This window comes from Anolis sagrei, chromosome 6, assembly GCF_037176765.1.
Source record: "Anolis sagrei isolate rAnoSag1 chromosome 6, rAnoSag1.mat, whole genome shotgun sequence".
Taxonomy (NCBI): domain Eukaryota; kingdom Metazoa; phylum Chordata; class Lepidosauria; order Squamata; family Dactyloidae; genus Anolis; species Anolis sagrei.
Window position 1 is genome coordinate 97738426 of NC_090026.1, and position 13580 is coordinate 97752005.

Consider the following 13580-nt stretch of genomic DNA (forward strand, 5'->3'; position numbering starts at 1 on the left):
AGAAACTGCAACTTGGGAAAGCACTAAAAAAAATACTAAGCAGTTAGCTGGCTCCAACTAGATTGGCTAAATTGACTATGTTTTAATAAAGTCTCGCCCACTAACATCTGACAGTTTCATTTTCATGAATACTGTATAACATAGTTGGGACATGCAAGTCAATAAAGATGCTTCTGTGGCCTAAAAGTACACAAGAGTAATAATACTCTAATAGAATTACAGCAATGAAATCCACAGGTCTAGTGCAAACTGATGTTGGCATCTCTTAGCATTTTTGACCCTCTATATATTGGATGCAGCATGAAAGGTGCATGGAAGAATCTGTGATAGCAATGTAGTCTCAACTAAACAACACTCAAATGCTGTGAATAGTCAATAAAACTCCCAAATTGTCCCTGAGAAACTACCTTCAACCTATATATTTGAGGGTAAAAGTAACTTCCATTTGCTCTTCTGGAAATGTATATGCTGTGACAAAATGAATGGATCACCTTTGTAGTTACCACCTGTGGATTCAGTTGTGTAGAGAAGCCTCAAGGCTGCATGCATAGCTATGAAGAAAGTAGCTGGACTGTGACAAAGCTATAGTGAAGCATGCCACACTTTTTATAGCATTTGCACTAATCTCAAGACACCATAACTATGAAAAGTAATACATGGCTACTGTAGAACATATGGAACATAATACAAATTGCCATTAAAATTTTAATGATACCTGTGATTTTTAAAACATAGTCACATATTACAAATCTCACATGAATAAAGGGTTCAATTTCATGCAGACAGTTCTGAAAAAAAGCAATATCCGCAAAGTAAAATGTTGTCAACTTCTGTCGCCGATGACTCATCTGGAATTGAGTTTACTGAGGTTTAAGAAGTTATCCACATTTATATAAATATAGACATTAAGTGACTTTCAGTGTCACTAGTGCAGTTACATATAACCACCATACAAAAGCTCCATTGGAAGCTACTTCATTTCTTTCAAAAAGGACCAGGATTTCATTATTTATTTGTTTATTTAAAAAGTTGTCATTTTCAGTATTGGAAACACTTAAGGTGCATTTTTGGTTACCTTCTAAGCAGTTTCTGGCTATAAAATTTGATTTTACACAAGTTGTACTTCCTGACATTCAAAAGTGTAGTTATCTATCCCTGTATCTGGCTGGTAGATAAGACAACACACAGACTTTACTGGTTGTGCCAAGGAGAGGATTTTTTTAAAAGATTTCTCTCTCACCTTATAATGTAATTATTATAACATTTCACAGCACCAGTAGAGTAATACAGGCTTTACTCTAGCCCTTTAACCTGCTACCCAAGTTGACCAGTTTTAGAAAGTGTACCAGTTAACTTATTTCAATCATGTGCAGCTCCACCCCTTAATTTAACACTGCTTGCATGAATGTAAACAAGGAAAGCTTAAAAGTATAATTCGAGCAGACACAGGTCATCTTTAAACTTTAGTTTCTTTCCCCACAGTGTCACAATTTTCAAGTGTATAAAGCTTCAATACATTCCTAAAAGCATTGTGAGAATAATAAATCCTGACAATACGTTTTAACAGTACTGGGCACATGGGACATGTAGTTCTGCTTACTTCAGCTTCATTTAAAGTTAATGTGATCAAATTTTATTGCCATCAATTTTGTTTAAAGGTACTATTGCACGATATCTTGAAACCCAAGTCCCTTATGGTAGCAGTTTATTTTTCTCTAATTGTTCAGAAAATTCCTGGGAGAGCAACCTTTCCAGAAAATGTCTCCCTAGAACAAACAGGTATGGTCCAAACCTGATTTGCACTGTTTGACGATGTACAGCTATTTCTAAAGAACCCCTACACACCAAGACATGCTACATTATCAGGAAACTCATCCATGCTCTTACATATTCCATACGTTTTTCCTCTATTAAGCTACAGATAACATAACAAAGTTGTGATCGTTCCAATTATCTGAGCTCCCAGTGTTATTTTAAGCGAACCAGTTTAAAAGCATAGCATACAGCCAACCTTTTATTGAAAAAACCCTCCACATTCACAGCCTCTTTAAATAATGGTTTTCTAGCTCCATATATGTTAAAAGGATACTATTTTAAAGCTGTATATCTTCATCTAAACACTCCACTTATACAAGCAGCTGAAAAACACTGAATGCCACCAATGCAATTTGACTTGCAAAGGCACTCTCAAACATATGACTACACCACCAAGCGGAACACTCTTCATTTTTTATTTGGCTATTTAGATATCCAGGTCACATTTACCCACCCATCTGCTTCCTGATTATTTTGTACTATGCAACAAGGGTTTTTTTGTGTTGGGGTTTTTTTTTGAGTGCCCCAAACAACACATTTTTTTAGGGAAACCACTGAAAGGGTCTGTGCCTGCAAAGCTTCCCACCAGACTGAATGTTTGTTATTTAGGCAGTACAGGATCCAAACAAGCAGGCTGGGTCCTGGAAACTGTTTGAGTCAAACGCCAAAAGGGAATTTTACCCCTCATGGTCAGCTTGTTCATCTCTTCTTTTTCTGCTGCCGTAGCATTTTCCTTCGCTTAATTATCATATCGTGAAGCTTCTCAAGTCCTTCTTTGAGGCCATCGCCTATGATAGCACAAGTCGGCTGCAGGTGCCAGGGCGTTGAGGAGCTCAGCTCACTGGTGGCCAACATTTTTTCCATCTCGGAGAGCGACAGCGAGTGTCTCAAGTCCTGCTTGTTGGCCACGATGAGCACAGGCACCCCTTGGTTCTCAGAGATCCGTGTGATTTTGTGCAGTTCCGTCTTGGCCTCCTCCATCCTTTCCACGTCCACAGAGTCCACCACGAAGACAATGCCGTCGGTGCAGCGGGTGTAGGACTTCCACAGGGGCCGCAGCTTCTCCTGGCCCCCGACGTCCCAGAAGTGGAAAGTGACCGTCTTGTGGTTGCCCAGCGTCACCTTGATCTTCTCGGTATTGAAGCCTTTGGTGGGGACGGTGTTGACGAACTCGTTGAACTGCAGCCGGTAGAGGACGGTGGTCTTGCCGGCGCAATCCAGGCCTAGGATCACGATGTGGAAGCACTGGAAAGAAGGCAGGCTGGACAGAATCGGCGTCTGCTCCGACAGGCCATTCCCCATCGCAGGGGAGGGGCCTGAGGCGAGCAGGGGGCACCAGGGGCCCGCCGCCGCCGCCTCAACCCGCCGCCGCCGCTGGTGCTTCTCGGCCTCTGCTTCCCCAGTCGCAAACCCTTCCTGGGAACGGAAGAAACGCAGCAGGGTCAGGCGGGCCCCACGAAAGGGAGATCAGGGCGAAACGTGGGCGGGAGGAGACGCAAACCTCGCCAAGAAGCACCCACCACTCCCTCGGCCAATCCTTCCCAACGCGTTCCCTCTCAGCCCGTCTCGAAGAGGAGCTCCCTCCGCCGCTGCAGTAAAGCCGCGCCAGTGCCCTCAGCCGGGCCGCGCCTCCCTCCCAATCCCCCGAACCCGGCGCTCTCCCCGCCCCTTCGCACACAATCCTCCACTCCCATTGGACGAAAACTGCAGCCATGGGCGGGGCGAGGCGCAGAGCGGGAGAAAACTCCGCCCTCAAGGTGCTCTCCTCCCTGATTGGTCCGGGCAACCGCCGCTCGGGCTGTTCCTCTCCCCTCATTGGTCACCGCCAAACTGCGGGAAGGCGGGAGGAAATGTCCTCCCCGCTTCATTTGGCCCATTCGCCGCACCTGGGGAGGGAAGGTGCGGCCCCTTTAAACCTTCTCCCCGTTGACGAGAATGGGCAAGCTAGGCCTCACTCCCAGCCTCCCATTTCCCCCGCTGACAGAACGCACGGCCTCTTGTCTGTCAGCTAGCGCCCCCTACTCGAAGGCCTTGGACGTTCAAGGGATGGACCTGTCCTTTCCTCGCCACCCCTCCTCCCACCTGTAGCCATGTCGCGGGTTCGCGTTGAGAAACCTTACCGTTTTCTTTCCGTCAGGGCGAGCGAGGGAGAAAGGCGGCTCCTTATTGGCACGCGAGAGCGCGAGCGGGCGCCCGTCTCCTAGCAACCGCATTCAAATAACGCCCGCGAGGGCACTCTGCTTGTCAACGTCCCTCCTTCCCAAGCCCCGCCCTTTCGGCGATGACACGCCCTGGTTGGCCCCTGCTTTGGCCACGCCTCCCCGGGACGAGCGGCGCGTGCGCTGGCGCTGCAGTTGCAGCCATGTGCCCAATCGCATGATCCTGTCAGCCTGTCGCCCGCGTGCCCAAAGCCGTTGGCCACGCCCTCTCGCGCGCGACCCGGCGGCCCGAAGCCCCGCCCACTCGTTCAGGAGCCGCCCTCAGGCTTCCCTCAGGGCGGTGGCACTGCAGCATCTCCCGCCCAGGGGAAGGGGTGGTTGAGGTTTCAGCTCGGCTTGGTTCCTCGCTCAGGCGGAGAAATGAAATGAAATATCTTGAGGAGTGTAATAATATGAAAATATGGTGTGCTCCTAACGAGTGGGGAGCCTTAAATGTGTCAAAAACAGGCTTGGGCAAACTTGGGCCCTCCAGGGTTTTTGGACTTCAACTCCCACAATTCCTAACAGCCTCAGGCCCTTTCCTTTTAGGAAAGGGCCTGAGGCTGTTAGGAATTGTGGGAGTTGAAGTCCAAAAACCCTGGAGGGCCCAAGTTTGCCCAAGCCTATCCCATACCATTGAGCCAAGGTACTTAAATGGTGCCAAATTCTGATCCGGATTAAATGACTGTGGAAATTCCTGCTGAATTTACTGGTTGCCTTCGGATCATAACTGCGAGAGACCCCAAGGGACATCCAATCCAATCCCATTCTTCCATGCAGGAACACACAATCAAAGCACTCCTGACAGATGGTCTTCCTGCCTCTGTAATAACATCCAGAGATGTAGATTCCACCATTTTAAAGGCAGCGTAGTCCACTGCCGAACAGGAAGATGTCATTATTGGTACGATGTTTACACCCCGCTTTTTCCCTCCATAAAGGATATCCAAAATGGCTCAATGAGACTCAAAGGAAGTTCTCATTTAGCTGTCCAAGTTCTTCTGACAGGTCATTCCACAGTTGTGGGGTGGCTGATGAAAAGGTCCTCTGTTCACCAGTTGGGTTCTGGCTGGTTGGAGGAGTCACTCCCCAGAAAACCGGTGTGCATGGCGGATTGTATGGGAGAAGACGATCCTTTAGTTAACCTGGACCCAAGCCACGTAGGGTTTTAAAGGTCAAAACCAACACCTTGTACTTTGCCCGGAAACTAATTGGCAACCAGTAAAGTGACTTTAGCATGGGTGTGATATGCTCACTCCTAGATGTTCCTGTAACCAATCTGGCTGCTGTATTTGGAACCAGCTGAAGTTTTTGAACTTCGTACAAGTGAGGGAGACGTAGTTTTGAATGGGATTTTCATGGATGCTTTCAATGATTAAAAGTCTTATATGTCTGATTTGCAGAGGCCTTTGATTGCAGAAAACGTGGAAGTTTGGGAAAAAGTTGCTGCAGAGAGGAAGTTACTTTTCAAGGAAAAGTACATCAGGACAGAAGTGGTGAGCTTGTACCCCCTAATTTCCCAGCTGCTTGGAGTTTATGCTTGCAACAGAAAAACAGATTAGACTAATTCATTAAGACAGCCAGGGTCAGAAGACATGAAAGCATAGTTGTGCGATTGTTAAGATCCCACGTGTGCTTTCCTGCCTGTTAAAGAGTCATGGAAAGTCAATGAAATCTGTATTAGCCAGCTTAGACCAATGAAATGATTGATTGTTGAACACCAATGAGAATGTGTTTTCAATTTTCTGTGAAAAGTGATAAAAAAACTGTGCAACCCCATTTCAGGTTGCAACAGAACTTTTGTGCAGTGGACACTACTGTCACCTTATTGCTTTGGCCAGCAATAAAAGCCTTTGTAGTAAGAATCCAACTTGTGGCCTCCTCCATACACCACTGCCTGGGCCTTTGAGAGGACACCTAAGTCATTTGGAGTGCTGATGATCCCATGCACCCACATAAAGGTAGGCCAATATAAAGCACATTGCAGAAGCTCAACTTTGAGGTTACCAGTATGTGCACCACCATCTTCAGGCCCTCCAACTCTAGGAAGGGGTGCAGTTGGTGCATCATCCGAAGCTGATAGTAATCACTCTACTGGGCTGACATCTGGAGGGATGGATCCAGGAGAATTCCCAAGCTGTGGAGACAGTATTTCAAGGGGAGTGTAACCCTATCCACAAGTGGTTGACACACCTCTATCCCCAGATGAGGACCCTTGATGGCAGGCACCTCTGTTTTGTTTGGATTCAGTTTCTTTTCCCTCTCATCAGGTCATTACCTGCTCCAGGCATTCATTTAGAGGAGACACAATACTTAGCTGAAGCTGTTTTTGAAGGCATGGAGAAATATATTACAGCCAGTTCAGCTGTCCACAGAAACCCTGAAATGTGGAATCCTTCTGGAATTTCAACAAGAATACAGTTATACAGAGTGCTTTATGCAGAGATACCACATTTAGTCTCAGGGCGGTTCCAGACAAGACTTTAATCCAGATACCCTGCTGGAGGTTTTAAAAACCCACTTTATGTGAAGGGCTGGCAGCCAAGCTATGTACATAGCAGATCCAACATAGCACTGGGCAAGGCTACCTTAACGCCATGCCAGATTGGAGCCTGGAGAACAGACCAGTATAGATCCATCCCAAAACTCTAGAATATTCCCCATTTTCATGTAATCTGGATCTATGCTGTGTTACCAACTAGAACTCCCTGGGCATTGAACATTCAGAAGCAACTTTTGTTGTCAAAACCAGAGTTTACAAGCCCTACATTATTGTAAGAATATGTAAATAGGGAAGAGGAGAGCCATGGATGCCCCTTTGAGCTCATTTGAAGAAAGGCAATGTTGATCAGATGGCAGCAGTGACTACAATACTCAAGATAAGCAAAAGGGAAGAGTATTGTGCAGAGAAAAGGGTAGAAACTCCAAATCTAGGTAAACTTCCAGTGTGCATAGGTGAAGGTCTGCTTGAGCTCTAATTATCTCCTTTTCATCCTTAGAGCTAATCCTTTTAGCCTTAGCTCACATGTGTATCATGCTTGAGTTTTTGCAGCATCTTATCTGGCTTTAGCTAACCCTCATATCCAAAGCAAACCGACAGGTAGATATATGACCTTCGTAAAAGTGACATTGAAGGTAATTATTGTGGCTTATTACAGGCGTCTTGTAGAATTGATGGCATTGTTATTTTCGTGTATGAAAGACAGCTAAACCTGATAGGGATTTTCCACTCATAAAAAACTCAGTGTTTGATTTAGAGAGGAGGAGTCTCCCATCGTAAGATTATGATAGGAAAATAGGGAGAGAAGCACAAACCAAACAGGAAATAAAGGATAGAAAGGTCTGATTACAGAAACATAAACTTTCTGAGCAAGTCTTTTCCTGACACCTGCTCAAAAACTGGATCAGCATTTTCCATCCACCAAGAGACCTTAGACCTACTATTGTTGTTTTTAATGGTTTATGGAATAAATCCAACTGACTTCAGAGTCCAGACTGACAATCCTGGCTGGATGAGAAGCAAATGATTTGTCATAACATGCTCCAGTTCTTTCCTTTAAGTGTCAAAATATAATTCTTTGATAAAACAGCAATGTGCTTATCTGCACCAAGTGTGTGTGTTGGGGGGGGGGCAGGGGGGAGGAGGTGGCAAGTTCTAGATGCATCCCTTTGGATGCTGGATTGCAAAACCAGATGCAGCCCTTTGGATGCTGGATTACGAAACCCAGCATTCAACACCATTGGTTTTCCTTGCTAGGCCTGTCGGCAATTACATTACAAGAATATCTAGAGAGAGAGACACAATCCTCGTATCGTGTCAGCTTTTCCAGTATTAAGTTTTTCCATCTTCAATTCTGCAGTTGCCTGAGATTGTAACATTAACGATCCATACTTGGTTTTTTAACATTTTTTTACATGATTGTTCCGGGTGTCTCCTGGGCAATGTCCTTGTAGACGGCCAATTCTCTCATACCAGAAGCGACTTGCAGTTTCTCAAATCGCTCCTGACACAATTAAAAAAAACATGATTGTGAGGTCAGGAGCATTATGCTCCAAAACTCTGTCAGTTTGAATTTGGCAGTCCCAGAGTAGTTTGACGTGTTCATTTTCTGTAACTTTTTCATGCTTGTGATCTCACCAGTTCTCTGTCACAGTCAGATGGTATTTGTGGCACAAGTTCCAATGAATCATTTGAGCAATCGGCCTCTGCTTGTAGTCTGTTTTCACGATCTTCTTGCAGAAGCTGAGGATGTGATCTATTGTTTCATATGTTTCCTGGCAGAGTCTACACTTGGGATCTGTTATTGACTTTTCGATTTTGGCTTTGATGGCATCGGTTCTAATGGGTTATTCTTGGGCTGTGAGAATCAGGCCCTCCATCTCCTTTTTCAAAGTTCCATTTGTCAGCAACATCCATGTTTTTTCCTTGTCAGTTTTGTTCTCATTTTTTCTCAGGAACTGTCCACGAACAGCCTTCTTTTGCCAGTTTTCTCTTCTGCTCTGCATTGTGTTTTTACAGTATTCCCTCTTTGTCTTTTGCATTTTGAGTAGTTTTCTACTATTGACTTCCATATATTAGTGAGTCCAAGGCACTAAGATCTCAGTCTGCAAGTTTCTTAAATTGTACTTATCAGTTTGATTAATGATAATTATATCTTTACAATAGATACATATTTGAGGTATAAGTTATAATATTTGCCCTTCATCTCTTATAATGTCATAATTCCGGTTCACAATATTGAACTGGAATTATGGGCCGGCTTTAGCATAGCAGGTTAATCACCAGCTGCAGCTGCAGTAAATCTTGCCAACTGAAAGGTTGACAGTTCGAAGCCGGGTCAGGATAAGCTCCTGACCTTCTAGCTCCCCGACCCACCACTAGCGGATAAAAAACAGCAATGTGAGTAGATGAATAAGAACTGCATTTAAGCGGGGAGATATTTTAGGCACAGCATTTTGGAGGAAAGTTTACAAACAAAGAAAGCTCTTCAGCAAGGAGAAGGAGCAACAGCACCTCCCTTTGGCCAGAACTGAGCACAGCTTCCAAAAGATGCTGAATGATGAGAAAAAGCCTAAATATATCGCTATCTGTTGTCTGTCTTAGCATTGTATAATTGGCATTGAATGTTTGATGTATATGTGTTCTGTGATGCACCCTGAGGCCCCTTCGGAGTGAGAAGGGTGGAATATAAATATTGTAAATAAACAAATATATAAATTTTGATAACATTTGCTTTCAAGTTATTTCAGTCCAGCAAACTCATTTCATTTTTATGGGATGCACTATGGCCAAAGGATGCTTAGCCTTAGAAAATTGTGTATTTTCCCTGGGTGACAAAACATTCACACTCACTTGGAATATAAACAGTGCTACAGTTTCACTGGAGGGAAAGATACTAGAGACAAAGTTGAAGTACTTTGGCCACATCATGAGGAGACAGGAAAACCTAGAGAAGACAATTATGCTGGGGAAAGTGGAAGGCAAAAGGAAGAGGGGCCGACCAAGGGCAAGATGGATGGATGGCATCCTTGAAGTGACTGGACTGACCTTGAGGGAGCTGAGGGTGGTAACGGCCGACAGGGAACTCTGGCGTGGGCTGGTCCATGAGGTCACGAAGAGTCGGAGACGACTGAACGAATGAACAACAACAACAGTGTTTATAAAGGATTTCAACAAATTTAACTGCTACTGTGCTGTCAGACCCTGTCAACGAAGACAATGTAAGTTGCCTACTGATGGGCAGAAAAATATAGCAATGAAATTGATTTGTCTGTTAGTGAATGCATTTTAGAGAAGAAAATTGCTAATCAATTCTTTCATTCCTACATTATCACAAATAATAATAGTGTGAGTTTTCCCCCTGTAAGGTGACCTCTATTTTACAAGTTATGTAAATCTATGATGAGAAAATGGGATGCAGATGCACAAACCTGTTTGTTTTGCATATCTAGAGACAAGCTTTGAAAATAATAGTTTTGCAAAGGTCTCACTGCATATTAGATATGGTAATGAGAGTACTAGACATTGTGTGTCTCTGTGTTACTACTATGTATTCAGTGCTCTAATCTAATGTAATACACCAATCAACTTTGGGGCAAGAAGAGAGTTTAAAAGAGACAAAGAAGTCAGATGTGCAGTAGCTGCATCAATTCCAAGAATATTATCCATAGGCAATTTAAATTTAAAATTGCCTGTAGAATGCACTAAATACCAGATTCAGTCTCCATAGTGGAGTGAACAGGAAAATAAATGCCCCAAATATACCATCACATCAAAACTGATTAAATTAGAATTAAAAAAGAACACATAACACATTCAGTTTGTTGAGAATTGGAAAGGATTTATTAACTGACAGAAGATACATACATCTTTTCTTTAATTTATTATAAAAAAAGAAGCTTCAATTATTGCCCCTGTAGAAACTTTACAGTTAATGTCACTTTTTGGCTTCTTAGATATATTTAAAATATAAGTAATGTTGTACATAAAAATCCAACTAAGCTAAGCATGTGGGCACCAAGCTCCTGCCAGAACAACTACATGAAGAAACAAGCTTCCCCATGTAGTTTCCATCCTGGATTAGGAAACACACAAAGATAGGCCGTGATTTGGAAACACATCCAAAGATGTATCCAAATAATAATCTACATCTATTCTCATTAGTAGTTCAGACAGTGAAATGCACTTACCACATCTTTCACTGCATTTAATGGAAACTGCTTGAAAAAAATTGCATGCTGTTTTATAAATTGCGTCTTGCATTCATTCCCAGTTCAGCAAGCAGCTTTCACTCCTATTCCTACCCTACTACAGTCTGGAATCTGTGATCTGGAGAAATGTGTGGACAAGATGAAGATTCCCATGTGTGGGTGATATCTTTGACCCAAAAATGGTTTTCATATGATCCCTTTTTAACTCATCAATCACCTGCATATTGTGTACCTAAAGCAGTAAGATGGTGAGTAACAGTTTTGGCAGATAAGCAAAATACACAGTTTCAGCAACAAGAGTATAGCTCTTCATTTTGAACCATGGTAGAAAGGCTAAACCTTTTCCTGCCAGGACTCTTACCAGTCACACAGGCTAGGAGGACAACCTAGAGCACGACTGAGAGACAAACAGCCCTCCATATACTGAATTGCAACTCCCATGGTTGCTCACTATCCTGGCTACAACCAATGGAAGTCTCAGTCTCCTAGGATCTGAGAACTTCCCTGAGCCAGTGCTAGTAGGTAACTCTATAGCTCTCTGGAGCCTTTATACATAATCTTTTGGAAGATGAGCTCTGATTACAATCTGGGACTTTGACTAAAAAAATAAATGAAAATTGCAGGTACTTGCTGACAATAACTGAACCAAAAGTGAAGCTAAAAAGACTATACCAACATTATGAGCCAGGAAGAATTCTCGGAAACCAGACCAGCTTTTCCCAAATGCTCAATGACATTATTCTATGTTGCACTTAAGGCGATTCACTGATTGCGACTCATAACAGGAAGAGCACTCCTGCACATAATGAAACAGAAGAGAAAGCTATGCTGCTTCTCATACTTGAAATTCACCTTAGATTTAGGAGAAGTGGGACTTACAATAGTAGGAGGAAACTGCACAGAAGTATAGAGCTTGCACCATACAGCTGTATAATCCAAGGATTTGGGGTAAGGGCATTTCTAGCTACAGCTATGAACATGGATCTATCTTTATAAAATATGTGTATGACTTTCTCTTTCATTTGCACACACACACAAACAGACATACATATACAACTAGGGCATGGACCACAAGAGATATACACTGATTTGCAAGCACATGGTTAAAGCTGCTGGAAATGGCTATGCTCTAAGTTCTGTTGTTCAAGCTTCTCAGTTTTGCCATTTGTCAGAATCCCAGGCCAAAAACCAGCCTGTGAATGTTGGAGGTTCATAGCCTTGTTTCACAATAACAACTGGTGTCCCTTTATCTCGGCCAGAAGGATCAGTCTCAATGTAGCGTTTGGCTGAAACACAGCAACATCAATTATGTTAATAAGAGGTTGTTACTAAAAGACGTAGGTGTAAAAATCATTGTACATGCCATAGTTACCACCATTACTGATTCTTAGACCTCTTCTCCATACATAGACAACTCCATGTATAGTTATTTTTCATTTATGTGTAGCTCCTCTATTGATATGAAAGAGCAAGCTTATTCTAGCAAAGTAAATCTCTATAGTTTTCTCTGCCTCCCAACCTTACCCTGGTCCAAATACACTGTATCAATGTACTTGATAGCAGAAAACGCTTCTTGTACCACTCCAACACCATTCCTTGGTGATCCACATACCAAACCCATTTTATATAATCAATGTAAGTGACATCTATTTCAGGTAAAGAAAGGCAACCTAGTCTTCAACTCAGCTTTATTGTGTTTACTTCTGAGTTTTCACCACACGACTCTCTCCATTATAGAAATATGAACCAGTCTGCTCTGAAGGACCTGGCTTTTATTCTGCTCTTAGATAAATTTTAGTGCATATCTACTTAGAAATAAGCCTCATTGAATTCAGTGGACTTGTGTCCAAATGAACTTCCACAAAACTGCACCATATGATCCTTACGTACTAAAGATTTACAGCCTCCTTTCAAATGGTGACCTCATTTGGACTTTTTTAAAAATTGCAGGATGTGCAAAACACACGCATACACAGATGGGAGGCAAGCATTATAGCCACTATCACTGTTTATGTAAGCATGTTTAATCAGCATATAATGTATGCATGGAACTGTGATGTCAAGAGCAGAATAATGGCCAAGAGCTCCAAGGCAAGCTAGCTCACATATCTGCAGTGGGGAGAATAAGGTTTTTTGGTTGATGCGGAAGCAGGATGCCAGATCTCAGTTTTGTCCTTCTCTTCCCATGGATATCATATATGCAATTGGCAATTAAAAACAAAATTCAGGGTTCCAATCCTGTACACTATATCCATGTGCAGGGAAAGCCTGCTTTTCAGACTCATGATGTTATATGTAAAAATAGCAATGGTCAGAAAGACTATGGGCTCTTCCAGACAGGCCCCAAAATGTGGGACCTGCCGGGCTTTGGAGGCATTTCAAACGATGACTCAGGTAAAAGAGAATTAATTTGGGACAAAGCAAGTAAACCCTACTTTGGACTCAGGCCTAATGGGGTCTGCGGGCCCTGACTCCTGGGTAGTCAGCCACCTCCCCCCCCCCAAAAGCCTTTAAAGTAAAAAAAAAAAAAAGAGCCCTTACTGGGTTGCCATTATGCTGCTCTGGCAGGCCTCCTGGTACATAGAAATGACACACCAGGAGGCGAGGGGGCAGAAGCAATTTTGGTCCACCCCAGCCCCATCGGCCTGTCATTGCACCAAGAGGCCTGTCAGAGCAGTGTAATAGTGGCCTGGTAAGTTTTTTTTTTCTTTTTAAGGCTTTTTTGGGGGAAAGGAGTTGGGTGGCCTCATGCCATCCCAGAAGTTACTGGGATGGCATAGGGACATCCCACCAGAAAAGTCGGGGGGGGGGGGGGTTAAGGCAGGTGTGTGGACTTAAACCCACACCGAAGAGGGT

General features: G+C 43.4%; 2 protein-coding genes across 2 annotated transcripts in view; both read right to left on the reverse strand.

The window, feature by feature from the left end:
* Positions 1-691: 691 nt before the first annotated feature.
* On the reverse strand, positions 692-4095 carry ARL4A (ADP ribosylation factor like GTPase 4A). The gene is made up of 2 exons (XM_060782173.2): positions 3936-4095; positions 692-3231 (listed from the first exon to the last, which is right to left on the reverse strand). Exons 1-2 carry the CDS (start codon positions 4026-4028, stop codon positions 2515-2517), a joined length of 810 nt encoding a protein of 269 aa, XP_060638156.2. The 5' UTR covers positions 4029-4095; the 3' UTR covers positions 692-2514.
* Positions 4096-10333: 6238 nt separating this feature from the next.
* The window catches only part of SCIN (scinderin), a 74527-nt gene continuing 71280 nt past the window's right edge, over positions 10334-13580 (reverse strand). The window contains exon 16 of the mRNA XM_060782172.2: positions 10334-12010. Within this exon, the coding sequence (XP_060638155.2) occupies positions 11877-12010 (134 nt within the window). The 3' untranslated portion in view covers positions 10334-11876. The remainder of the gene's footprint in view (positions 12011-13580) is intronic.

What these genes read in the sequence shown, in the direction of transcription:
- ARL4A (XM_060782173.2), bottom strand. Translation starts at nt 4,028, where the DNA reads ATGCGGTTGCTAGGAGACGGGCGCCCGCTCGCGCTCTCGCGTGCCAAT. An exon ending in GCCCTGACGGAAAGAAAACG is followed by an intron (nt 3,232 to 3,935) that starts GTAAGGTTTCTC and finishes TTCCGTTCCCAG; the next exon opens with GAAGGGTTTGCGACTGGGGA.